At 48.6% G+C, this 27846-nt stretch overlaps 1 protein-coding gene and 1 long non-coding RNA gene across 3 annotated transcripts in view; one reads left to right on the top strand and one right to left on the bottom strand.

Annotated features, from left to right (window-relative positions):
• The window catches only part of Fgf9 (fibroblast growth factor 9), a 31077-nt gene extending 6952 nt beyond the window's left edge, over window positions 1-24125 (bottom strand). The window contains exons 1-2 of the mRNA XM_063232510.1: window positions 23161-24125; window positions 14610-14713 (exon numbers count right to left, since the gene is read on the bottom strand). Of these exons, the coding sequence (XP_063088580.1) occupies window positions 14610-14713; window positions 23161-23437 (381 nt within the window). The 5' untranslated portion in view covers window positions 23438-24125. The remainder of the gene's footprint in view (window positions 1-14609; window positions 14714-23160) is intronic.
• A 154-nt stretch (window positions 24126-24279) lies between these two features.
• On the top strand, window positions 24280-26694 carry LOC106025112 (uncharacterized). 2 transcript variants are annotated; one of them, XR_010041720.1, is made up of 2 exons: window positions 24280-24699; window positions 25382-26694. It is a non-coding gene; the product is annotated as an uncharacterized LOC106025112 (long non-coding RNA). The 2 variants fall into 2 exon arrangements; XR_010041721.1 differs by lacking the exon at window positions 24280-24699 and adding an exon at window positions 24717-24997.
• Window positions 26695-27846: the final 1152 nt, after the last annotated feature.

Here is a 27846-nt window from a genome sequence, read left to right as displayed (position 1 = left end):
CGTATCTATGGCTTGTTACAGCCGTGGTATTTAAACCTCCCTTACCCACAGCTACTCATCCAGATGCTCTCTCCCTCATTAATAACCAAGCAGGAAAGCCTTAATGGGAGTCGTGGCAAGGACCAGGGTGATTAAACACAATGACTAAAGGACCATTAATAAGAAGCCAGGTCTTTTAACTCTTGTCTCCTGAGAGAAGTCTCCAACCAGACAGAAAGCAGCACACAGAGGAGAGGCAGGAGGAGACCCCTTCTCATTTCATTACAAACTCTCCAATCTAGAGCCACCCCGTTGTGTCCTCCCAGGCCGCACAGTTCCTCAGCACCTCTGTAAATGCCCTGCTCTGCCAGGCGGGGCTTCCTCAGTCCTAACGCTCCTGGCCATTGCTCTTCCCTCTGGGAGCGCAGACCCCGTGGAATTGGTTGTACTGGATCCATGAGAACACAGTGAGGCAAGCTGGAAGCTGTCTTCCACTGTCCCATCAAAATACAGGAAATAGAGGGAGACAGAGGCTTAGGTACTGCATCGTGGCTAGGAGGAAGGAGCCCTGCCTTGCTCCTGCCCAGGACTGCAGAGCACAGAATGTACTACATACTTTAAAAAGCCAGAAAGGAGTTCGATGTTTTCACCAGAAAGAAACCATGTTTAAAAGTACAGATGGGGCCGGGGGTTTAGCTACATGGTGTAAGCACCTGTCTGGCAAGCGCAAGGTCATGAGTTTGATCCCCGGTACCAAAAAAAAAAGAATACCCATATGTTTCAACTGATTTAAACATCACACAGAGGGCTGAAAGGACAGGTGCTTGCCTAGCCTGAGCAAAGCTCTGAGTTGAATTTGCAGCACCACAAACAATAACAATAATAATAATACATTACACAATGTATACGCATATGAAAACAACTCATGGCGCTCCATAAATATGTCAATTTTTATGCTTTATCTAAAAAATACATTAAAGCCAGTCACAGTGGCAGGCACCTGCAGTCCAGGCATTTAGAAAGCTGAAGCAGGGAAACTTCTTCAGCCCAGGAGTTTGCAACCAGGCTGGCTACCACAGTAAAGCCCTATTTCAATCCATTGATAAGCAAACTTAAATAGAACATTAACATTTTAGATGCATATTTATTTTTTAATTCTGTAAATATTAAATATATAAAATTGAGAAGTCCTGTATTCTCTCCTTTCCTCCTCCATCTCAGTAAGGAAAAAGAAAATAGAAAATAGTTCTCCCCATTGAAGTGTTACTTTGGCATTTAGAGACTGAAAGCTGAAGGTGCTCTAGCCTGAATATAGGCGCATGCGCACACGCACGCATGTACACACACACATACACACACACACTCATACTCACAGACGCATCACTGCACGTTCACCAGCCATGCGACAATAAATAAGCTGCCAAGGACAGACCTTGCCAAATAGGACAAACGAGACAATTTTGAGGCCTTCCTCAGAAGCCGCCTATAAAAATGAATCTCTGTTTAGCAAATCATGTTAGCTCGTAAACTTTCCATACATTTTCAGAGCCGTAATCTCACAAGGCAAGTAAAACCTTGCTCTAGATATAACAGAATTCAAAACTGAAAAATTCAATATTCTGTCTTATGTTAATGCTCAGCCAATGTATATGTAATTCTTCCACACACATCTATAGGAAATTGTCATCAAATTTCTTTTAAGACCTTAAAAGACCAAATTAAAAAACATATGCCACACTTGTTACCATGGACTATTACCTAATAAGAACAGTGATGTTATTCAGTAACCACTTAAAATGCATATCACAGATATGCAAAAGGTGCAAATAATTTGTATTAAAATATTATTCACCAAAACTGAAAGCAGAATGACCTTGAAGATTAGACTGACAGACAATGGAAAAGTTAAAAGGCTGAGGTAAAATTAAGATAGCACGGATACTAGAAGGACCCTGTACAAAGACAACTGAATCCAACTTCTTTGTTTCCATGATAATCATCAGATGTTTTCTGGAGAAATGAAGCCAAAAAGGGAAAACATAGCTTGGATTTTCTATGCAGAAACAAAACAAAATCAAAAGTAATAAATGTGGTAGCATAAAACCAAAGATCCATCTTTCAGCCCACAAAACAGGAAGATGTGCAGAATTTCCTTAGGAAAGACAGGGCAACCTTCCAGAAACCAGCACGCGCAAGGTGAGCTGGCGACACCCCAGGCCCGGTTTCCTGCTCTGTAAAATGAAAGCATTTGGACAAAGAGACTTCTAAGGTCCTTTTGTTTTTGTTTGTTTATTTTCCATGTGTAGGATGGAGCCCAGAGCCTCTCCTGTAATCACTGAGCCACACCCCTAACCTTGAAAGTTCTCTTTGAGTCTGAGACTCCAGGGATTGGTGCTGGAAGCATCAAAACGGGGAAGCAGAGCTGTCCACAGTAATTGGGAAGAACACCCCGAGTGGGAAACAGAAAAAGGAACTGTTGAGGGATCTGCAGACAAGGGAAGAAACCAAGCAAAGGTGCCGCATCCGCAGCTCTCCGCAGAGGCTGGGGCAGCAGGTCGGCAGGAGCCCCCAGAGCACAAGGCTGCAATTTCAAGGAGGCCGGGACAGGGAAGGAAGAGCCACTGTGTCACCAGGGAGGCTCCCTGTCACTGTTGCTACTTCCTTCTCTGTGGGGCTCGCCACCTCCCCTCCTGCCCTGGCCTTCATGCCCAGGGCTCATGAATGACTGTCACCTGAGCAGCGAACCCTACCTCCATCACGAATCCCCAAGAAGATCTACTGGAAGAAAAATCAAGTCCCACCAAAAAGGAAAAAACTAGCAAAGTATAGGACCCTCAAATCTGAATGAAACCTTGGAGGTGTGTGCTGCACAAGGCAGAGAAGATGTGACCTCAGAAAGAAACTGCCAGGGCTCCCTAGGTCACTACGGGGGATTTCCACAGGACTCTGAATTTCTCGGACTAATGCTCGTGTCTCCCAGTACCCCATCTTCATCCAGCACCCACAGAGAAATCTAAACCAGACTGCCAGACAGAAGAACCCTATCCCTGGCCCCTCTACCACCCCGGGGAGCCCCAACTCCTGGCTCCCATGATGCTCTGTCAGCCCAAACTTCAGTGGGACCAACCCTTTCTCCACCTCCATCTGGTCATCTAACATGACCCTTCTCCTGGACACTGAATCGACTGTCTCATTCTCTCTACTAGAGTCCAGTCCACCGGCCACTGGGGGCAACTAGCCCTATCCTCCAAGACATCAAATGCAAATGCTGATAGGACCTTTTTAAAAATGGCTTTAGTCCAGAAAAACTGATCCCAATAGCAGGTATTCAGGGTGCTGTGACATAAACATGAAATAAAGATAAGTGTAACCACAGAGCAAAGGAAATCCCCATAAAAGAAACTGATCTAAAAGTGGGTAATAAAATAAACTATGTAATGTTAATCTTGGTAAAATATGTTTTACAGTTAATATTTGAAAGCATAATTGAAGAAATGCCACAATTTTATCTGTAGGAAAATTATTTATGTCATAAATAATGTAATAATATCTGAATCTGAATTCAGATCTCCATGAAGCAATGTCAGGATCTCTCCGACATGGTCAGGATAGTGGGGGGGGGGGGGCATTTCCATCACTTCCAGGGGGACCTAGGAAACTGCTGAGCCTGGAGGTGAGCCACGGCCACTGGTCACTTTACAGGCACCATGGCCCAGGCCTCACAGCAGCACTGTCAAGCAGCTCTGCTCAGAAAGCTTGAGTAAACTGCCCATGGTTGCTGGACAGAGCTGAGATCCGAAAGCCCCGTGCTTCCAGGACTCCAGGCTGTATTGCCAAGCACAGCTCCAGGGGCAAGAACGGACTAGACTCTCCCATGGAAACACAGCAAATTGAAAATCAGCTTGAAAGACAGAGAGAGAAAGAAAAAGAATCCAAGCCAACTTCATACAAGCAAGAGAGAAGTACCTAAACACAGTGATTCATATGGAAAATAAAAGTGGAAAGAAAAGAAGAAGGAAGAGAAGGAAAAGGAAAGAGAACAGGGAAAAACTAGAGCATCAGCAAAGTCCGTGAGCATGAATGTCCGGCCCAATATGGCAGCTACACAGGTGAAAATAATTCAATGCTACAGCAAAGCAATTGCATTAGGCACCACCAGGAGAGGACGACCTTGGTATGACCTTGGCAGGCTGTTCTTGGAATATGGCATTGAGCTCTGGGCACGTCTTTACAAAGCAAAAGCAAACTGTAATGGGGATTTCAATTAAGAATTACAAAAAAGGAAAGATTAAGGGGGAAATTGACTTATACCAGGATATGAAGCCTTTACGGAAAGTAGAAAAGAAGACAGCTCCCAGCGCGCCTCTCCCACTTAGCACCCCAACTTTTTAATCTTCAGGGGGTAACCTCTGAACAGGAGTGTGGGGAGCACAGGCTTTTCTCTCAGCCAGTGTCACAACACTGTGGAAGCGCACCAGGCCAGCGGTTGACAAGTGACGCTTCCACAGCAGTTCAAGTCAGTCCTTAGTGTAGGGGATACAGGAATGCCAGTGTGGCCAGGCCACTGCAGAGGTCACCCAGGGCAGCGCTCCTACTCAGCTCCAGTGGGCTCTACTTTTTAGTGAGGCTCAAAGGCATCTCCCAGGTCAAGTCATAGAGTAACACAGCAGTGATCTCCTAATAGCTGATGATGCAGACAGGGAGGGCCCCACAGAAGTCCACAAAGAAGCCTCTGGTAGCTGTGGGATAAACAGAGGCAGACAAGATCAATCAGGGATCATCCAGCGGCACCAGCTGCTCAGGGCTACAACACAGCTTCATTCTCCAGGGGGAGCTTCCCTCTCCCCAGGGATACCTGTGGCTCCCCTCTCCTCAGTGGAAGATCCGGACACTCGCTGCTACCCCTGCACCCCATCTCCTTCCTGCAAGCCCTGGGAGCCCTCTCAGACATGCTTCTATTGTAACACTTGTTGGAGCAAATTAAAATTCTTGGTTTACATGTCTGACTCCTCCAATCAAGTTGCCAGTTCTTTCTGAATCAGTTCTAAGATTACTCACACAAGGAAGAATATTTGCATCTGTGGGTACAGTTGATTCTCATTACTCAAGGTAGTTAAGTTCTAAAAAATCTCCCAAAACACTGAACCACTGCTCCTGTATGTATCTCAATGCCTAACCTTGCTTTATGTGTGTTTCTGATCAAAGAAATCTTATTTAACACAGATTACTCATTCATTAATATCAAACTCAGTTGACAGCACTATACCTCAGGCCTTCACAAGGCTTTGTGCAAACTCGCCCCCTAAGACACATCGGGGCCTTTTATGCTTTTAGTTACACTAGGCAGTACTTTAGCCCTATGCTGGGGACATTTCATATGGCAGAACCACCGACAACAGACACAAATACCTGAACATAAACAGGCCCCAGAAAGACCTCACTTGCGGGCTGACTTGAGACAAGACAGGGCTGGGCCTTCTGTGACCAGCTGGGGACCTGTGTGCACACAGAGGGCCCTCACATTTCTGCTTCTCACATTTCTGTTCCCAAATAATCACAAGAGTGAAGTGAATGCGGATTTGGGGATTGCAAGCAAACTTCAGCCAATAACCAAACTCACAAATGGTCTACAAATCATGAGAACGACAGTATTCCCGGCACCTGGTAAAGGAACCGGCACTGGGGCTCAATAGTGTTTGCTGACTCTGGGACAAAAACAGAAAGAGGGAGCATGTGAGGGTGCAAGTAAGGAGAGTGTGTGTGGAATGAGTGGGTGGAGTGTGTGCATGGGAGACAGACCATGAGCAAGTGCACGGTGGTGGCCGTGGAATGGAAGAGTGCATCAGTGTGAGAGGAAAAGAGCGAATGGGTGTCTGTGAGAGGATTCACAGGTAAGTGTGCCACTGACTAGAGAGCACTTCCGGTGTGGAGGTGGGAACCTGGAGGTGCGCCCTGCGGTTCAGAAGCATTCACACAACCTGAGGCTGCCCTGCAGGGGCAGCTGGGGACAGCCCCGCTGGACAGGCAACATTGCTGGAGAAGTGCACAGCAGGGGGACGCCAAGAACTGGAGCTGGAGGCACTCCTGGGTGAGGTAAGCAGGAAGAGTGGGGTGTGGCCCGCTGGTGAGCGGCTCATTCTGACACTGCGGTCTCCCCAACTTGCACACAGTGGGACTGTCTCTGGGCCCCTGGGCTCAGGACTCAGATAAGCAGAGATCAGCCCTGCCCGGAAGCCACAGGAAGGAGACAGAGATCAGCCCGGAAGCCACAGAAATGAGACAACCACCATACAAAACCACAGCTCTTTTCAAATCTGCATCAGTAATGAGTTCATTTTACAGTGGCCATGAATTCAGCTGTTACCATCAAAGGCACTTCCAATAATTCTCACTTACGCCAAGCTCCCTAAAGCTTTTTATCCAGAAGCGGCCCTTCCACTGGAAACATCAGATGTGGACGTCTCAGAGTCCTCTCTGCCAGCTCTCCAGTGCCTACTGACACATTAAGCACTTACAAGTATCGTCTGCCAAAAGCAGAAGGAAAGAAACAAATGCTTTGGGACCCACTGACGACCCATTCATCCATTCCATGTACAGTAAGTACCAGCTGTTTGAAAGACTCTGGTTTAAGTAACGCCAGTGCTCTGGGAAGCTAACATAACTGAGTCCTTACAACCCCAGAGTTCTCACTGTAGGAAATGGACACTTCCTAAGCAGCTGACCCCACGGTCTCCTCAATCTCTCTCTCAAGCCTTGTCTCCAACAGAGACTGAGGAGGACGGACTCAAGGACTCAGCAACATGGAGCAGGGGGCAGGAGAGAAATGAGGGGCAGGTAGAGCAAGGGGTCAGGGTCACACAGGAAAGCCAATCTGCTCTGTCCTTGTGGTTCACATCCAGGAGTTTTCCAAAGTCTCGTGCACAGGTAGATGGAACTCACTAGGGTTTATAGCCAACTGTGATGTTGAGAAGGGAAGCCCACCTGGCCTGAGGAGGTGGGGCACTGGGAAATGGCCTAGAAGGATCTGTGACTCTCCTCCTCTCTTGATCCCTGTTTCCTGTCCACCACGCTGTGAGCAAGTCTGCTTGGCCACGCCCTCTGTCGTGCCTCCCTGCCCCAGAGCCAGCACACAATACATTAAAACTTCTACCAACTGGGAGACAAGATGCGCTGCTCCTCCCTAGAGCTGTGGGGCTGGGTGCTGTGTCTGGGCAGTGAGAAGGTAACCAAGACAGATGTGGATCCCCGCAACTGAAGAAAGAGTGCTCCTGAGCACGCTCCCTAGGGCCCAAGTATCCCCTAACCCCTGCGTATCAGAAGCAACTCATAATTAACACAAAGCCCTTCCCAGGCTGGGGTACGTGTTGGTGACAGAGTCACGGGCTAGCATGGGCCAGACCCTGGGTTCTAGCCCCAGAGAAAAGAAGAAAAGGAAGACGGGAAGGGAAGGAAGAAAGAACTAAACCCTTTCCAACATCCAGGAAGTCTACAGATCCAGGTTCTGTGAATTTGGTCAGACTAAGCGAGCGTGTTTCAAGCATGCCTCAGTCCATGTTACAACCCTGGTCAATGATGCAACCTAACTGACATTAAATCAACCAGTGCACTTTTAAAAAGATGATTTTCCACTAAGTGAAGGCCAGACATCTAAATGCAAAGGAAACAAATGAATCACTCACTAATAACCCACCAAATAAAACCAGGTAACTAGACAGAAAAACATTCCTCCAACAGTCACTTCTGTGAAAGAAATACTAAAATCTTACTCCATTGTGTGGTTAATTCTGTTAAGAAAAAAAATTCATTCACAGAAATGGGAGGCTGCTTTTCACAGATGTGTGCAGAATAAGAGTTCTGTGAATTTATCTATATTCTACCTGCTTGTTTTTTACTTGCTACCTATGTGTGACCTTAAGTAAGTCATTAAGCCACCAAAATTTTACTCCCATTTCTAAAACAAGGACTGGCTGGGGAGGTGGCGCATGCCTGAAGTCTTAGCAGTTGGGAATTGAGGCAAGAGGATCGATACAAGTTCAGGGCCAGCCTGGACTCTATGAGGTCCTGTCTCTAAAATAAAATAAAATAGGACTGAATGAGCTAAACTATATACAAGATGCTCTTCTGAGGTGCTGCCTTCTTTGTCATCTAAGATTTATTACTGAAATCTTCGAAAATTGGCCATGCACTTATGAAATAAAAAGTATAGTTCTAAGACCTAAAATATCTATGGAAAACTTCCCTTTCCTGAGCATGACTGCCATCAGATTGGTTATTCAATAAATGAACCTCTTTGCTTCCATCACATGAGATACATTTTTTGGAGACTCTGTACAGACTTCCCTGAGCATCTTGCATCAAAGCGATATGAACAGACCACTAAGCTCCATGGCGCCTCCCCATTTCATAAGGTGTTGAGCACCCAGGGCTGCTCCGCTTCTTCAAGAGTTTCCCGGGACTGCTCTGCAGAGAGCTGGGGCTACCGTTGCCCTCCTGTCCCAGCGCCTTCCCTCTTCCCAGAGTTGCACAGCTGCCGCCTTCTGTTCCAACACTAGCACCTGCAGATCTCCAGGAGATGGAAGACTCAACCAGGGGAACCAAGAACATTTCACTTCATCTTTCTATTGCAATAGAAAAGGAAAGCAATGGTCCCAAGAATATTCAAGAGCTTCCAGATGACTCCCTCATCACCACAAATGGCCACGGTCACACTCCATAACCCATGGGTTGTACGTCTGTGGACTCCACCTACTGCAGAGCAACAACATTCAAACAGACGCATCTGGGATGAGCACAGATGCAATCTTTCTGATCTGTATTCCCTAGACAACCTAGTATAACAACCATTTACACAATATTGTATTATAAGTCATCCAGAGAGGATTTAAAATCAATAGGAGGCTGTCTGCAGTGGCCCACACCTTTAACCCCAGCACTCTAGAACGCTGAAGCAGAAATAAAGATCGCAAGACTGAGCCCAGTCCAGGCAGCTTAGTGACTTAGTGAGACCCTGTCTCAAAATTTTAAAAAAGCCTGGGGATGTAGCTCAGCATGAAGGCCCTAGGTTCAATCCCCAGTACCTGAAAGAGAGGAGTAGGTAGGGGCAAAGAAAAAGAAGATTGTAGGAGTATGTGAGTAAGTTCTATGAGAATAGAATGCCACTCTATAATCACTTGAACATCCCAAGGCTCTTAGTATGCAAGGAAGGTCCTTGAACAAATTCTCCCTGTGTTCTGTGGATACAGAAAGATGGTGGCACTTAGGCTCAAGATGATGTTCAATGCTACTTTCACCACGAGGACCAACAGGCACTCTCGGTCCATTAGTGGCAAAAGACATCAACAGTCTCACAGTAAGTCAGAGAGGAGGCCAGGAGGGAGAGACTGGACTGAGTCATCGTGGGCACTCTGAGGAACAGGCGTGTGGAGCTCAGACACAGTCGAGCCACAGCTCTGGGGCCACCCAGGGCACGAGGCAGTGTCCTAGTTACAGGCACCGAATGCAGTCCATTACCCCAAACTCATCATGCCAATTCAGATTTTATTTGCCTTACAGTTTGGTGTGAACTTTAAACAAGTATGTTTTGGTTTACAATTGTCAAAGAGGTGTGGGGATAAGGAATTTAATCCACTTTTATGTTTGTAAATATTTAAATACCATAATAAAAGTGATATAAGTCTATATGAGGCCCTAAAATACAGTCAGCCCCTTCCTCACTGTGGCTTCTGCATCCACATATTCAACCAGGTATGAATCAAAACATACTTTTTAAAAATTGCATTTTCACTAAACACATACAACTTTTTTCCTGTCATCTCTATCAACAACAATTTACACAGCGTTCACATAGTACACAGCATCATACACCTAGAGACAATTTTAACCTATAGAAATATGTGCACAGGACTTACACAAATAACATACCATGTTACAGAATGGACCCAGGCATCCGGATGTTTATATCCACGAGGTTTTCTGGAACCAATCCCCATACATGTCAAGGAGCAGCCATCCTTAGTTCTTTATTTTTAAAGAGGTGGACATGGTCCACAATTCTGTGAGCAACGGCTCTGCAGGGCTCATCTCACCTACCCCACAACATGAAACACCATGCAAGGAACTGCTGGGACACACACACCTCTGCCCAGTAAGGCTACTGCCCCAACTTATGTACTAATACACTTAAAGAAAGCATATGTGCATTGGAAACACAGCTGAAACGCACCATACCTTGATTATTGATTATAGTAATGCATACAAACTATGGTCCCAGGATGAGCCTAGAAACATAATTCAGCCATCTTTCATAAGCTCCTGTTTCACAAACATCCATGTCAAAATGATGGTAGGCACGGTTCCAAGGTACTAGACCTAAGCCTGAGTCCTCACCCTACAGGTTCCAGGCCATTGATCAGATCACTCACTCTCTCTCCTGTTCAAGTGTGGGACAAGAATGAGATAACAGCTGTGAACACCTCTGAACTTCCTAGGTGGACAAGTACAGAGTACACGGTGCTATCACTGCACAACGCTCGAGGACAGTGAACTCTGTGTGTATGTGGCTCAGGACTGGATAAGTAATTGGGTCAACGAACATTACTGTGTGCCAGCTGCAAAGAAAGTGCACAGCTGACCTTTCAGGAGACAGAAAGATTATACAGATGGAGATTGCAATTCCCAAATCCTTCTGCAGTGGGAGAGAGCAACAAGAACTGTAGCCAGACTAAAGGAAGGGCTCTGAAGAGCTACCGGCAGAGGTGCTGGTGCTTCCTGAGCCGGGTGCTGGCCGTGGGCATCACTTTTACAGATTCTACATTCCCTATGCCTACATCATCACAATTTACCACTGATGCTATTATTTTTTAATGAAAAGGTCAAATAAATACCTTTCATTAAATGCAAGCTTCTTAAAGGAGAGTCTTTTGCTTTACAGCATTCTTTTCAAATGAGGCATCTGTTTCAGCCAATTGCTCTTGGTATTTTCACCGTAGTGTGCTAACCTTCACATGGGGTCACACAGGGCTGCTCAAGCCCAACTGCCCTGTACTTGGTAACAGGCTCACAGCCTGTTTCTTTTTCCTTCTCCCAGGCTCATCCCAATGAATCCGAGGAATCTGATGCTCCTCATTCCCACTGCCACAAGGTCACCATAATGAGTGCCCAGCAGGAGACATGCGATGATGGCCTCAGAAGGGCCTCCCTGGGCTCCCAGGCTACAGTGAGATACCGGCTGTCCAGGGAGGCACCTCCGCTCCTAATGGGGAGAAATGATCACACTGCAGAAACACTGTGTGTGCAGACAGCAGCAATGGTGCAGGAGAGACCTGAGAGGGAAGGGTGCAGGAGAGATCTGAGAGGGAAGGCTGGAAAGCCACATCCCTGAAGCAGGTCCTTTACCTTAGAGACTAGGAAAACAAGGGCCCAGTGCCTTCTTAGTAGCAGACTCATGATAAGACCTCAACCCTACTTTTGCTGCTGCGTGGCCTCCTCTCTGTTCTCCAGCCTCCACTCCCTCAGGCTGTGCACTCCAGGGACAACACAGACACAGCCAAGAAACTAAAGGAAGGGAAGACCGTAAGTCAGTCTGTAAATAGTGTCCTCGGTGCACAAGTGCAGATACTCAAGGTCCATGCCCACATTGCTCATGCAGAGAAGAGAAATAAATCACAACTTCTAATTTGTTTCACTCCAGTGAGCCTTTACCAAACACCTGCCATGTGCAACAGCCACTGCAATGCGTTAGGCAACACGAATCCTAAAAATGTGCTCCATGGCCTTCTGATTCACTGGGGGATACCAAAATATATCAGGCCATACATTAAATTGTACTGTTACTGATGTACATAAAGCATTCAGAGACCCGGAGGAAAACACAAGAAACGTTAACTACAACAACTGGGGCTAGAGTTCAGGGTATGATGAAGAATTTGCAGAAGAGGTAATATTTTCATTGAATCTATTAAATAAAGAGTACTGCTTTCATCCAGCAGAGAAAGGCGAAGAAAGGCACTTCAGAGAGCAGAGTTAACATGACCACAAGGACAAGTCAGACTGCATGGCATGCTTGGAGAACAGCAAACAGTGAGAATGGAAGTATATCAGCAATGCAGATCCAAGTAAAGTGGCTCATGAAAAGCCCGGCATGCTCCGCCTCAGCATCTGGGCACTTCTCAAGTGAGTATGTGAGGGACTGGCACTCGCCTGGGCAGCAGGATGGAAAATGGACTGGACACGAAGACACTGGGCACAGGGAAACACTGCAGGAAATCACAAGGTCTCTCCTGGCATACTCTGAGCAATTTCCAAATCTGAAGACACTCATCATAGAAAAAGATCTGTATTTCTCAAATGTATAAGTAAGAAGTGTCTTCTCTTGGGCTCCTCCTTTGCACAGCTGAGATTCTATGACTGGAGCAGCGTCAGGTAGTAATATGGTCACGCAGAGGGCAGGTGAGAGCACACTTTAACCCCACACCCTTCATGTAGTCAAAAAGCTCCACTGGAGGCAATCAGGATTCACAGGAATGGAAAAGGCAGCCTGAATCCCCAGACAACATGCATACTCCACCTCTCACTTCCTGAGGCCGCTTCTATGATGTGGTCATTGGTGCCCACTGGCCTACAGTCAGGGTACTACTCACTCTGCTCCAAGCACCTTGCTCTGAACTGAGCCATACACAGACCAGTGGGCAGCTGCAAGAGAGGATGGATGGCTCAGGAGTCATCAACATAACCCAGGCATGGAGATGAGGCTGAGCCCGTCAACAATCCCACAGGCAACTTGGCTAAACAGAAATGAGCTGTGTTCTCCCAGTCACCTGAGAAACTGCAGGCTTCTGAACCAGGCTGATTTTAGGTGACAGCTGAGCACCCTTCAACTGCAAAGAATATTCCACAAAGGAACATAGGTGGAGCTTGGCCAAGTAAGGGACACAGTACGGCCTCCCCTTGGGTTCACTGTCTTAGCATATCCTTCAAAAGTGTTCTGTAAGATGATACAATACGTGTGAACTGTGTTTTATATGTGTAACTTAAGATAATTTAACATGCACATATTGAAGTATTGGTGGGGATATGTGATGAGCAAGATTTGGAAACCACTGTGACAAACCCAGGGATTTCACTCACTCAAAGAAGAACTTCTGCTCTGCAGACAACAGAGCATGTCACTGAGATCAACTTAATCACGCCTTGTGCCACACACACAAGTGAAAAAACAGCCGGCACGATAAAAAGAGCATCATTTTATATTACTTATGTTTGAAAGTTTCTTCCACCAATGTTAGATCTCGTACACCTTTCTTCCCACCTAGAAAATGTTGACAAAAGTCATTCAGGAAATAAATAACTTTGCCTAAAACTGAGCTGTGTTTAAAAAGCTAAGATCATCTCTATACTTAACAAACATATTTTTAAACAATTTATTCTGTTTAAGAGGCACTCTAAAGAAATAAATAAATGCATATATATGTATAGCTCAAACTACAGTTTACATTTTTACTAAGGTAGAAAAATCACATCATGTGTCACTAAAAAGTGTGTGTTATATTCAAATTACATAGTCCATAATTTCATGTCCTCTGCAATATTTGAGTAAAACTATGCCTTATTTATAGTATCTCTGGATTGTATATATGTACAAAAATATTTTTAACTAGACTATGAATAGGAAAGGAGTACATCTAGAAATACTTTTGCCTTTTATTTCTATCAACTGTGGACTCCAGAACTTTTCCCAATCTGAGAGTCTCTTAATTTTTAACTTTCTGTAGGCTCTAATCAAAGTTCTCATATTTCAGATAACATGGATTAAATTTGCATTTGATTGTCAATAATTACAATGATAAATCATAGGTTAATTTGACTGCAATTTTAATGCTGAAACTCCAGGTTAGTCTGTAGTAACAGCCTATTGTTTATACTCACACATTAGCTAAACTTAAATCCCTGCTTGCGTGCAGTGCACCAGTTTGGACACTGCTGGGAAGAGCAAAGAGATTCCTGGATGTAAAGTGAGTCCCCTCCCTGCATTCAGAGACACCCAGCACCTAGCACAAGCAAGGCTGGCACCTGGCAGATATAATAAATCCTTCCTCCCTGCCCCTCCCCAGGACTTTCCAGCCCAGTAGTCCCAGAAAGTGAAACTAGAGGGAAAAAATCTCCTAAACTTGCAAATAATTACAATGTTGTTATATTCTTGCTCACATACAGCTATCTGACAATAATTTCCATCTCCCCCTGCGTAATTAAAATCTCATGTCTTTCAGAGAAAGCACTGAGACTCACTGCATGGTCTATTTCTAGTTTTAATTACAATGCTTGGCAAAGCTTAGATCATTTCAATTCATTTCAAAAATAACTCCCATTCAATACAAGATGGGAATTTTCACACTTGTGAATTTTTATTTTCTTGATAATGAAGATCCTTTGGCATACAAAGCATTTGCTTAGCAACTTCAGTCCAGTGAAATGCAGAGTTGATGATCTATTAATAAAAATGGAATAGCTTACCTCAAAAAGTAAAAACTGACACACACTTTTCTGCTTCACTTCTAGCTCTTTTTAATCTAAAGAAATGCAGCTCAAACCAAACATGGGATGTGGAAACCAGCAAAGTGTCTCCCAGTACTTACTGATCCATACAGCTCGCCCTTCTCATTCATCCCGAGGTAGAGTCCACTGTCCACGCCACGAATGCTGACCAGGCCCACTGCTATACTGATAAATTCCAGAATGCCTGTGACCAAACATCAAAAGGCAAGGAGAGGTTAGAGCACAGAGTGCAGCCTAGAGCCTGTGTCTGGGGGGATGGAAAGGGAGCTGGGCCCAGTGTCCCCCACAGGTAACTTCATACAAGATAAAGAAGTGTCTTTCCTTTTAAAAACTATAGTCCCAAAGAACTGATCTGTCAGCTAAATTGCATCTGGACACCAACATATTACAGCATGAAGCAGACACAGTCTAGATTCTCCCAGCCACCTGGGCAGGTAAGGCAGGAGGATGGCTTCAGCCCTGGAGTTGGAGGGTAGCCTGGGCATCATGGTAAGACCCACACACTTACCAACATGACTGACATAATAACGAGAACTAGAATCCACACAGACATGCTCAAAGTGACCGATCAGCCAATGTACTTATCTTAATAAAAGAACATCAGCATACGATAGACTTTAGTTGAAACATTATTTAAGCAGAGAGATTTGGGATGTGGGTGGGCTACTTCCACCTCATAAATTCGAAATTAAGTGCTTGCATTTGGACATCTTCACCTTGGACTCCCTCTAAGAATATGAGAAATAAACATCTGTTGTTTAAACAACAAAAAATTGTACACAGCACAGACCATACAAAGTTCCTGTCAAAGAACAGTCTTGTGTCTCTCAGGATATGAGCAGGAAGCGCTAACTAGAGCCTTGATTGCTTTACACAGAAATTACCCACCTCTAGTTGCATAACTTTACTGAACTCCAACTGAAAAACTAAACTAGTCCACACACATTCTGAATATCCTTGCTTGATTTTTCAAATTCCATCTATCTTATATTGATACAAAAATACTTTTTGTTTGTATTGATTTTTTGTTGCACTTCTAAACCTCAAGGCCATAGTTAAGCAGTTAAGACAGCATCATATTCTGGAGGGAAAAATATCCTAGCCCCCGAAACAACACTGATTTAAAAGAGGCATGGAATGCCATATCCCCAAATCAAACCTAACCATCTGCCTTTATTTCACCCTCCCTTTGCTTACCTCACTAAGAATAACTACACCTAAGCTGGGCATAAATCCAGGATTTTATGGCCACACAATAGCAGCTTTATATTGTTGTTTTAAGATGATTATCCCACAATATATTCAGAGTACTGCTAATATCCCTTGTACTCAACCATTTTCGCATTTTTGCTATAAATTAAGGCGTTACACTTTGTGTGGAGCTTACATCAGTGTATACCTAATACTGAGCTCTTTAAGAAATATCTTCAAATACTGAAAAAATTTACTTACATTTAAGAGTTTAGCAAAACCTTAGGATAACACTGTTCTATAGTCAGTCTCATATGACTAATAAAAAAGCACTTATGTGGATTTTTAAGCAATTAATTCCGCAACTGTCACAAAATAGACTGTGGTATAATCAAATGAAGACATAAACTACATAAATCTAATAAAGAAAAGAATTAACTCAGGAGGAAACTCTGCTCCAAGATGTTGCAAAAAAAAAAAAAAAGAGCCATTTCTTCTACAAAAAAAAGCATTTCCAATTCTTGTATAAACATAAAACACTAAAAATTGTTTCACACATATGGTTTCCAGAATATCTATCTGCACATGCAAATGTACTGATTTTAATAGAACATGAACAGGTACCTGGGAAAGTATATAGAAAAATTACAATTTGACTCTAATAACCTCTGACTATACCATGGAAGATGCACCTACAACAAGCCAATCGATGACTTAGAAAACAAATGGGATAATCCAGGCAACATTTCCATGAGATTCATTCCACATGAGGCGTGCTCTCTCTCTATGCAATCACTTTATTTCATTTTACCCTTCCTAACTCAGGTTTCAAATCAGAGAGTCAAACCTGTGACTTACTATTACTATTAAGCATCTAGTTCCCATGAATCTCTTAGCTCCCAAGCACACCACAGTCTAAGCTACCCACATTCTGGTATTAGCATAAGGAGTTAACTCACCTCCTGTTCTCATTCTAACATGAAGTTTGGGGAATATTTTGCTCCCATTGAGGTCTGAACAATCTAACTTACCAAGTCAGTGAAAAGAAGTTTGACCATAAAACTAAGAATACTTGTACCCTGTATTGCAAAGAAGGGAGACAACCTTTTTGCTTTTCCTAAGCACAAGGCAGCTCTGAAAACTAATGAGTACTGGCCAGCCATGCCCACTGGTCTGATCAAGAACATGACTTGGCAAAACCATTTAACAGGCTGCTGTGTAAACATCAAGAATAACAACAACAACAATAATCATCATCATAATTGCTATGCATCGTAATTGTTAAGCATTTGGTCTTTGCCAAACGAGAGGCCTTCTCTTGCTCAGTCTTAAAGACAACACTGGGCATTACAATGTTTTAATCCCTCGGGTGCAAATGGGAAAACTGGTATTTCAGAAGCTTACATAACATGTCCAAAGCAATCAGACCTTAGGCCTATTTCCTTAACTGCAATACACATCTTGCATTTGCTTTCGTCTTTTTTTCCACGTGTTTGTGATTTCTGTGTCATTTGCACATAGGTAAGCTCTAAATTACTGAAAACCTAATGTGGAAAGTATTAAGATGTCTATGTTGATTTTTCCTGGTATTAAGACAGCTGAAATTCAAATGCATTCATCTATTCATCCAATAAACTATTACTGAGCAACTACTGTAAGAAAAGCACCCTGCCACTCACTGAGGATATAGATTAGATAAGCCCCGGCCAGGCCCAGCACTGTCCAGCTGCTCACAGCTGCAGCAGTGCTCCCTCATCTGTGTGTGGGGTGCATTCCTTCCTTGAATGCCTTCTGCCGCTGAGAGCACCAAACCCTATACACACAACATCTTCCCTACATATGCATATCTATCATAAACTTTAACTTACAACTTGGGCACAGTAAGAGATTAACAACTAATAAGCCAGAACATTTCCAATACATATTTTCACTGAAATTACTTAAAACTTATGAATTATTTCTGGATTCTCCACCTAATCTTTTGAGACCACAAATGGGCACAGGTAACTGAAACTGCAGACAAGAGGGGACTGCTGTAACAGGAAGCACGAATAACCAGGTGACCACAGTGGCCATGCAGTGAGGGCATAAGAAGCAGGCGATGTTCAAGGTGTGGGCAGTGCCCTTCAGGCTAGGGAAAGCAAGTCAGAGGCAAATACTGAGCCAAGTCCCTGAGGAGCTGTCCACACAGAACAGAAGGATCTGCCGACCTGTAAGATTTCGCCACTTCAAACCACCCACTGTGTCTCTGCAGCTTCTGGAAGACACCGACCTCCAGAGAACAGCCCAGATTTTCATGAGGTCACTTCAGTGAGCAAGGGCCAGAACTCGGAGTGTGAGTCACGGTTCTCTCCCACACCCAGGGAGGGCCAACACTTCGAGGTCAAGTAGACCTGGCAACCTGCTCAAGGGATCCCACCCAGCCGGAGAGGAATCGTTATCATTCCCGGTACCATCTTGTCCATGATGAACTCTAGCACCTTGAGGAGGTCAGGGAAGGCCTTGCCAGGCCAGAGGTGGTACCCAGTGAGTGCTTCCAGCAGGCCTGCCCTCAGTTAACCCTGCAAACACAAGTAAGCACCATGAGACCAAAGGTGCGGGATCCAGGTCAGCTCTGGAGAAGGCTGCTCTGTAGTGACCCTTGAGTCTTTCACAGCTAACAGGAGATGACCAACAGGAGACACAGAGGAAAGAAGGAAACGATGGGACTGTGCCCAAAACTAAAAATTATGGCCCTCATCAGAGAATCACAAGGGCCTGTCCCTCTTCCCAGCAGACACAACCTAGACACCCTCCACCAAAAGAGTCACAGGAAGGTGTAATGATGGAACCACACAGGACTCACAAGGTCAGTGACTAGAGTTATTTCCCTATTCTCTTTCATTGGAGCCACCAGTCCCAAAACAGGATGTTTACTGGGCTTTGCATGGTCTTATGATGCCCCATATCACCCTGTGACAAGAAGAAACCAGGAACTAACCATATCAAGTCTCTTTCTCTCTCTCCTGGTCTCCAGATCTATTAGTGATGGCTCCAGGGTTGGTGGGAATTCCCTTCCCCCTACAAATGGATCATTAATCCCACAGCTGGCCCAACTACCAGATTGCTGAATTAATGACTGAATGCATGTGAATTTCATCTACCCTGTCAATACCAAGAAAAAATTAGCAGAGGCATCTTAATATTTCATATATACACATATGAATAAAGAGACACGGGCACATCAAGGACTTGTCGGAAGTCACTGCTTTCCCCTTCTTGGCACAGCTTCAGCGCACCGGGAGAGCCCTCCCCAGGTGCCAGGTCACCACTCCCAAGCCTACACAGAGATCCCAGTCTGCCTGAGTCTGCTTAGGAAATGATCAGCTGAATGGAAGGAGAACCACACAAGTTTTCTAGGATCTCAAGCAAGCCTTTAAAAAAAATGGTCCCTTAAAGAGGCAGCCCTAGCCCTGATGAGGTATTGATCAAGCAAGATACACTACCAAGAACATAATGTTTTAAAGTGCAACACTCCAGAAATAAATTTTTTAACCTTAATTTATTTTTTTAAAATGCACGCTGTCATGTTTTTCCCCTCTGGTGCAGCCTGGACCTGACACCTGCCTCCCTTTCCATGGACAGCCTCAGTCTTGGTGCTCACGGGGGAGGGGGGGGTGTCCAGATAAGGTTCAGAGCCTGCAACCCATCCCAGAAGGTGGCCTGCTTGGGCTGCCCCAACCCAAGCACAGCGCTGTATTTCTCTACACTACCGCTACCCAGTCGACTTTCTGCTGCCATTTTTTCCCCATCTAGCAAGGTCGGACTGCTTTAAAAGTGAAAATGGGGACGTGAACAACCCCTCACAGCCCACCACAGCCCGAGCGCCTCAGACTCAACCCCCACTCTCTGGGCTCCAGCTCACCTCCACACCCCCACCCCAGGAAAAGACAAAAGGCTCGCTCAGAACCCCACCTCCACCGCCCCCGCAGACTGCGGTCCTGCAGGAACCGTGAGTGGCCCCACACCACCCACGTCCTGCACTGCGCGCTGGGTCTCGGCCAAGCTCGCCAGCAGCTGCAGTCACCTGCGGCTGCACGGGGGCGGCGGAAAACAGCTTTCCAGCGCGTTTCCTTCTGCGGTTCGGCTTCAGGTAGAAAACGCACCTTCTATTTTAATGAAGGTGTAAACGCACCCCACCCCCACCCACGGTTCCTCTGCAGCTCAGGGCGCAGGCGGGAGCGAGGGGCAGAGGCGTGGCCCCAGCGCCAGGTGTGCGGAGCGCGGTCGCCCGGTCGCAGCCCCTCGGCCCCACCGGGTACCTCCGCTGCCTCCGCCCGCCCGGCGCCGCTGGGTCCTAGCGCTGCCACCGCGGCAGCTTCGTCTCGGGCAGGGCCAGGCGGGCAGGCGAAGGAGGCTCCGGGCACACGGGCTGCGCGCGGCACCGCAGAGGTTGCTAATATTGGGACCTGCCGCAGAGGCAGCCGCGGAGACCGCGGCATTGCCGTCATCCCGGGGCCGCTTTTTGCTGCAGCTGATGAAAGACTTAAATAACCCTCCTGCCTCTTCCCATCCTCCACAACCCCACCGCGCGCAGCCACCCACTCAGCTCCAGCCAGCCTGGGTGAATGGCCCGGCCCACGCCACCGCGCCCTTCCCCCGCGGCAGCGCGGGGCCGACCTGCTAGCTCGCAGCCAGGGACACATGGTGCGGAGCAATTAGGAGAGAGATGTCATTTCCTTAGCGACACCTCCAACCTCCAGGACCGAGGAGGGGTGAGGAAATCTGGCTGTTTTTTGTATGAGGGTCCCTGTTCAGCAGCGATACCTGCGGTCCTTGTCCGATGACCCCGGACTTGCCTCTCCTGCTCTGCCTACCCGCGTGGTCCCCACCCTTGCATCCTCCTCAGTGGCAGAGTTACCGAATTTCTGATGACTCGATTGCGTGTACCAAACGTCCTATCCTAAAGGCGAAAGCATATATACACACACACACACACACACACACACATATATCACAGGTGGGGTGGGGTGGAGGTACAAGGAGCAGCCCTAACTGGTACATCCCGTGATCTCCGGGCGCCTAGGCCCAGCCACGCTGCACTCCGGGCTGCGGCCGGAAAATTCGCACAATGCAGCTGACGGGACCCCGGCCGCGGCGCCCCGCAGCTGTGCGCCCCCGCCGCGTCCGCGCGCACCCGGGCTACAGGAGCGCAGACCCGGCGCCGAGGCGAGGCCAAAGAACGCCGGCCAGCGAGCCCAGCCCCCCGGTGCTGTGGAGCGGCTAACAATAGCACGCCGCCCCCTCCGCCCGCCTCAGCGGCCCTTTGTCCCCCCCACCCCCACCCCTTCCCCAGCGGCTCCGGCCTTGCCCGGCCGGGGGCCCCCACCCACCTCCCGGATACCGTGGCGCGGACCGACCCTCCAAAAGCTGGCTGTGCGCTTCGGTAGAGGGGAGGGGCTGGGACGCTGCGGCCGAGCTCTGGGTCCGACCTCCAGCGTCCTCTGTTGCCGCCGGCGACCCGCCTGCTGCAGCGCGTGGCTCCAGCCGCTCTCACACCGCAAACCACCGGGCTTTCCCCGGGCGGCGGCCGCCAGCCCCGCTAGCCCACACTCGCACACAAAGAGAAAGCGGAGGGGCTGAGCTCAGGCCGAAAAAAAAAAAGATCAGGGTCCCTAAACACTGCTAGAAGCGTGTGTACCCTTGCCCGCCGCCCCCCACACGAGGGATCCCCGCAGCACCGAAGGGCGCGCCGGAGCTCGCTGCAAAGGGAGCCAGAATGCGAGCGCGTTTAGGACCGCGCGGAGCAGGCCGGGCCCCGCCAAGTGCACCGCGGGGCCGCTGACCCGCACCTGCCGGCCGCGAGCGCCGAGCCCGGGCCGCTGCGGGACGCACCCAGCCCGCGCCCCGCCGCCCGGACGCCCGCGTGCTCGGCGGGAGGCCGCGCGGCCTGAAGCCCTCGCCTCCCACCCTGGCCTCCCACTGCCTGTTGTTCTGGTATTGAACGCTGGGCAGGCGGCCGCCCTTAAAGCGGCCAGATCGAAAAGCACTTCCAGCAAAGTTTAGTCTCCGCCACAGCCAGAGCTGCCTACTTCGGGAGCGGCCGGAGGGCGCTAATATTTCAGCCGAATCATGCACAGCAGAGCTACAACTTTTTCCCCCCTAGAAAGCAGCAAGAGGAGACTGGTAGAGAAATTTACTGGGCTAGCTTTGGGCTCAGGCTCCAGAGTAAGCAAAGGAGGAACCCCTGGGCCTCGGGTATCAGGAATCACCCCAGCCCAGACCTAAGCCCGCCTCACCTCTGGCAGCACCCACAGCCCCACGAAGCTAAGCGTGGAGTTATACTGTTCAACATCTGGCATTAAAGCACGAGGAAGAAACAGCACTGCAGTACTATGTGTTTTACGACCTAGTTTAAGTATTGTCAGGTGGGTTCACTCAGAAGTTAACTCCTTCCAACACTCTGGTAGCCCAAACTCGCTTTTTTAAAATGGGGGGGGGGTGCCTCCACCCCAGTCGGACTGTGTTAGCTGACTTCGTGCCTAAGGGCTGTGGGTGCCCCAGCAGGCACACGTGTGCAGGCATCAAAGTGGGCACAGTCACCACCTTCCAGTCTGCAGCCCTCGGTGCTGAGTCACAAATATCCTCGTTGGAAAATGAAATCCGAGGAATGCCCTTTAAAATTAGCTCGCAGATTTTGCACGCGCGCGCACGCACACACACGCGAGGGGGGGAGCGCCAGCCACCCAGAACCCCCGGCCAGGACTGCACACTATGGCAGTCTAAACGCAGAGGTTATAACTTGATAGCTGGAAGGACAAACTCGACTGGCAAGAGTTCTACCTCTTCCCAAATGATTTCCTCGGACACCTCTGAGGGGCTGCTCCCAAAGTCAAAACCCTGGCTTTAGTCCTCCTCCTCCTCCCCACAGAACTCAGTCAGCAGTCTTTGCCTACCGGGCTTGCAGACCCGCATGGGGGTGGGGTGGGGTGGGGAGAGAAATAGTACAATTGATTTACAATTCAAGAGAATAGTTATTAGAGGAAAAGGTGGGGGATTCTAATCTGGGCACAAGATACCCACTGATTTAAGGAAACTGCATTTTTATGTTCTTAGTAGTTAATGATTAAAGCTGTAAGCTTGTGGAAGCAGTCCATTCAAAAAAACTTCCTAAACCTCCCGCGTACATGATGCAAACCAACTAGGGACTTGTGCTATATTCATAAAACATAATCCCTTATTTTAAAAAAAAAAAAAAAGGCCCTTTCAGTGTAGACTTGCACTTGTCGAGTGCCAGCAGCAGATCTGCAATTCCGGAGGCTTTCTTCCCCGCTGAGCTGGCGAGAAAGAAGGGAGAGAGAGATACCTTCCCGCATCCCCCGCCCAGCCAGCACTACCTTCGCTTAGTTACAGGCGGAACAAGTCATCGCGTGGCCACTACAGGGTTAATGGTATACCTACCAAATCGGCTGTGGTCTTTCCTGGTTCCCTGGATAGTACCATTGGGGAAAATTTCTAAGTGAAATCCAGTCCTGCAGTAGAGCTGCCTCCGCCTGAGAATCCCTTTTAAATGATCCAAGTCCGTGACTGCGGGTCCCCTGGGGAGCCCCCCTGCTTCAGACTGACCCAGGTGGTCACTTAACAAAACCGGGCTGTCCACCGGCAACACGGGCACATTCCCAAACGGTACCGCATCCTGCACGCCAAAATAGTTCCCAACTTCACCTAAGGGAGCCATCAGACGACTGGGCTTTTGGAGCACAGAATAAAAATAATGGAGATGCCAACCCAGGCGCTGTTAGGCGAGGTACATCCAACTCCCCTCGCACTGCAGCCGCAGAGAGGGAAGGGGTCCGTGTCTTCAATCTATTCAGGGCACAAATAAAAGTAATCTGCTGTTTCACTGGCAGAGGTTCAAGGTCAAAGCACTGCGAGTCTAGGAAACCACTTTACACTCGCACACGGACATACTGGCGAACATTATCTATTAACTGCTTCTCTATAGATGGATCCCCGGCGCTCAGCAGGCAAGGTCTTCATCCCATCCGACCGTAACGAGGAAGAAAATCCGTAGTCTCTCCATCTGCCTGGAGAGCAGAATGACCATAGCCACTTAAATGCCTGGGCGTTATTATAGGGGTTTTTAAGATGCACGGGCTACGTCAGAATGTGCGGATCCTGACTCCGGGAAGGCATGCGCTGTTTTTACTCTCTGCCCGACTCTGCAGACATCAGCATGAATCCTTCAAGGGGAAAAAAAATCTCACGTTGGCGGCGGCGACCGATCCTCCCTCCCAGCCCCCCTGCAAAAAAATTAATAATAATACAACAAAAAGAAGGGGAAAACTTTAGGCGTCCAGAGCTGGCGTCCAGGCTCCCCCGGGGCTCGGCGGAGGCGGGCTGGCCGTGCGCGGGCGGCGGCGGCGGGCGACGAGGCGAGCCGCGTCCCAGCTCGCGTGCGCCCGGGCTGCCGCGAACAGGTGTCGCCCGCCGGCCGCGGAGCGTGGCACCGGGCGGAGCGCTCCTCCTGCGCAGCCCCGCCGCGCGCAGAGTGGCGCAGGCGGCGGCATTGGGCTGGGTTTAAGGTAGCGCCGCGCCGCCCGGCGCCCCGCGGTCCTAGCGCCCGCCGCGCCCTGCACCGGCTCTGCGGCAGGCCGGGCGCAGCGCGGCGGAGCGCGCAACTTCCTGGGAAGAGGGACGAGGCGCCCCGGCTTCCGAAAGAGAGGCTGAGGCCAGAGGCGCTGCCAGAGGCGAGAGCCTCTGAGACTCCCAGTTCGCCCGAGGAATAAAAGAGGATCACCTCGAACCTAGCTCGCTGCACGGTGCGGGTTCAGAGTGAAACTGGAAACTGGTTTTCACGTGGAATCCGTGATTTGCATTGCATTACGCAGTACGAGTGGAGAGAGTTGAGGGGAAGGAGAGGTTTGATGGGTTTGAGTGAGCACAGCAGTTTCTCTTTCATTCTCCAGCAAACACACAGAAGCGCCAACTGTATTCCAGGTAAGGCAGTTGGGTGTCCATCTACACGCGCGCGCGCGCACGCACACTCACACACACACACACACACACACACACACACACACTGGCAGATGTGGCCACCGTTTCGGTTTTGTTAGGGGCGTTGCGATGCAGCATCGGGGCTGGGGCTGCGGCGCGGTCGGCAGGGGGGCGCCAGAGACCAGCCTCCGCGCCCCAGTTCTGCTAGAGACCTGGACGCGCGCGCCTCTTCGGGGAGTCCCGGTGGAGGAAAGAGGTCCTTGGGTGCCCTCTGCCCCCTACACCCCACTCTGAGGACGAGGTGAGCCGTGCTGAACCCTGCCGTGCCTCAGGACGCGGAGGGCTAGTCTCACTCAGTGTGTCCCTCCAGGGCACGAAGCCCGCCAGGCACGCGGGGCGCAAGGCGCTCGCAGGACACTGGGGCGCAGGCTCGCGCCCCTCTCGGACCTGCGGGGGAAGCCTGGCCTTTATCCCGGCTCTGGCTCTTGCCCGCGGCCGGCGGCCTACGGCCCAGCCGCGGGCAAGGACAAAGAAACTCACTGCCCGGGCCGAGCAGCCCGAGAGCACGGCGGGCGCGCCGTGTGTGCGGGGAGGGGGTGCGGGGGGCGACACGAAAGCGCTCGCCCTGCAGCCCGACGCGGGTCCTGGCTCCTTCCTTTGCTGCTCTTTGTTCACATTGTCTTAGAAATGCCCCGACTCGCGGGTCAAGATGGAGAAAGTTGCTGAGACAGGAGCAGCGCGTACGAGTCCGAAGCGGAGTCCAAAGCAAAGACAAGACCCCTGCTGGGCAGAAGCGAACCGGAGCCTTTTTACCAGGCAGAAAGTCAGCGCTGCCCACGACTCAGCTAAAGGCTGGAGGGGAAGGTCTGGAGCTGGCCCCTATTCCGGACGGGAGGGTTTCGCCGGAAGATGAAGGGAGCAATGAATTTGCAGATTTCAGGGGCGCAGGAGGTGCCGGCGACCTGGAGTGACCTTCCTCTGTCCTCCGGAGCGCAGGGCGCACTCCGCAACGGCGTGGAGGAAGAAGAGGGGCCTGGTGGTCCTCCCCCTCCTTCCACTCCCTCAGCCCTCTGCTGCAGTCCAGGCCCATTGGGTGTCCAGGGACCAGCTCGGTGCGTCTGGCTCACGAGTTTCTGGAGGAGGGCCCTGCCCCGTGGTTTTTACTGCAGTCACCTCCGCGGTGGAACAGAGCCAGCTTTCACGTTAACTGCCCGGTGACAGATAAAAGAAGCAGGGGGAGGAAGTGCCGCTTCTCATAAACCGCTAGAGTGGCTCTCATTAATCACCGAGGTGGCCCGCAGCGCTCGGTGAAACGAGGGCGTTACCGACCATTTGGTACAATGCACCAGGCTGGGTTACTTTAAAAAAAAAAAAAAAAAAAAAAAACTGATGGAAGACTGGCAGAAAGTGAGGCCGAGATGGAGACTGGGAACGGTTGGTAAGGGGAGCAGCACGTGGACACTGCCACTGGAGACGGGGCTGGGACTGTTTCCACCAGCTGTCTCCAACCACATTCTTTAGGTATGAATTTAGACTGTCATCCAATGAGCAAAGACCGTGGCTGCTTCCGAATCCTGAATCCTGCAGCGCAGTGACTGTCACCTTAAAAGCTATGCAGCCGGGAGAGGAGGGCAAAGGCGCTGATGGAGCACTTTTCCGGGTAGAGAAGCAGCCTCCTCATTCGGGCTGCTTTCTTCCACTGCAGCTGGGTTAGTCCTTGTGTAATCTGCACCCCCAGTTCCAACTGCTAGCAACCTGGCCTGGCCCAGTCCTTTCTCCGTGGACCAAATCGCCTTTCTACAGCACTCGCCCCACTCTGAGACTCACCTCCGCACCTTCCTTCACAGCCTGCCAGGACCACGAAGTCCTCACCTGATTTGGTGCTCCCAGGCTCAAAGAAGCCTGTGGCCTTGCTTTCTGGATTCATGTAGTATAGTGGGCTGAGTAACACCTACTGCAGAAGACAGATGGTAGAAATAAAAGAAACAGTGCACACTACACACCCTCTGTTAGATTCTGCTTTGCATGGTTCTTCCCTCTGATCACCCCTGGCCTTCTGACTAAGATCAAGCACAATTCCCCTCTGAATTTTCCACCTGTATCCAGCAACTCTGTGAGTGATTCAATTCCCAAAGCTCTCTTCTGCTGTTTCTCACCTGTCTTTTTTGCTATCTATTTAGCACTTAGACCTAGAAGAGATTAAATCACAAGTGAACTCAAGAGGGCTATGAAAAGGACCGAGCACCCAAACAGGAGTCCCCAGATCCCAAGCATGTCATCCAAACCCCCCCACCAGCACCCCCACATCTACTCCCTTGTGACTGCAGGCCCCAGTGAGGACTGGTTTAGATGCTTGTATAAAGTGACCTATGAACTACCAAATCTTCCATACATTTAAAGTGGTCACTTGAGGGGAAAAAAAAGAAAACTCTGTTCACTTCCCCGCCTTTGTTCATTAACTTGTGTCCCCTTTAATTTCCTTGGTGTGCAAATCACAGAACCCTTTCATTCTCTCCCCACAGGGATAGTCGGTTCCCAGTCTGACCCTGCCCGTGAGGTTAGGGCTTGGTAAAGGGAGAACCCTTGCAGCCAGCGTGCACTAACTTCTTCCTGTGTTTCAGACTCTATTAAGTATCTTTGTGCTCTGTGAGGGGAGTGTTAGTAAGTTTAGGTAACAGGAGCACTGCCACTGCATTCCACAGAGTGGGATCAGGTTTTGGACTTCAGATTGCCCTTCGCATCAACACCTTGTACTATGACAGGCCTATATCTTTAACTTTTTAATAACATGTTTCCACAAAATAAATATACAAGTGTCAATAGCAGGCAAATCTATTCAATAAATAGTTACACTGAGTGTATATCACAATCATACAATAAAAGATCTGAAGGAAAATACCTCAATTGCAGTGAGAGGAAAAGAATAAGAGATAATATCTCTAGGGATAGAATTAACAAAAAATGTGCAAGATCATATGAAGAAATATTTTTAAATCTCCTTAGAGATATGAAGTAAAACCTGACCAAATTAAAGGGCATATAATACTCCTGGGCTGAAAATCGCAATTTTAGAAAAATTTAGTCCTCCCTAGATTAACGTAAAAAGCATAATCGCAATAAAAGTACCAGCAAGATTTTTTAATGTAGACA

This window comes from Cavia porcellus, unplaced genomic scaffold (genome assembly GCF_034190915.1).
Source record: "Cavia porcellus strain 051 isolate PalLab524CR breed Dunkin Hartley unplaced genomic scaffold, mCavPor4.1 scaffold_21, whole genome shotgun sequence".
Lineage (NCBI taxonomy): Eukaryota > Metazoa > Chordata > Mammalia > Rodentia > Caviidae > Cavia > Cavia porcellus.
Note: the sequence above shows the minus strand (reverse complement) of the source record. Positions and strands in the feature narration are given on the sequence as shown.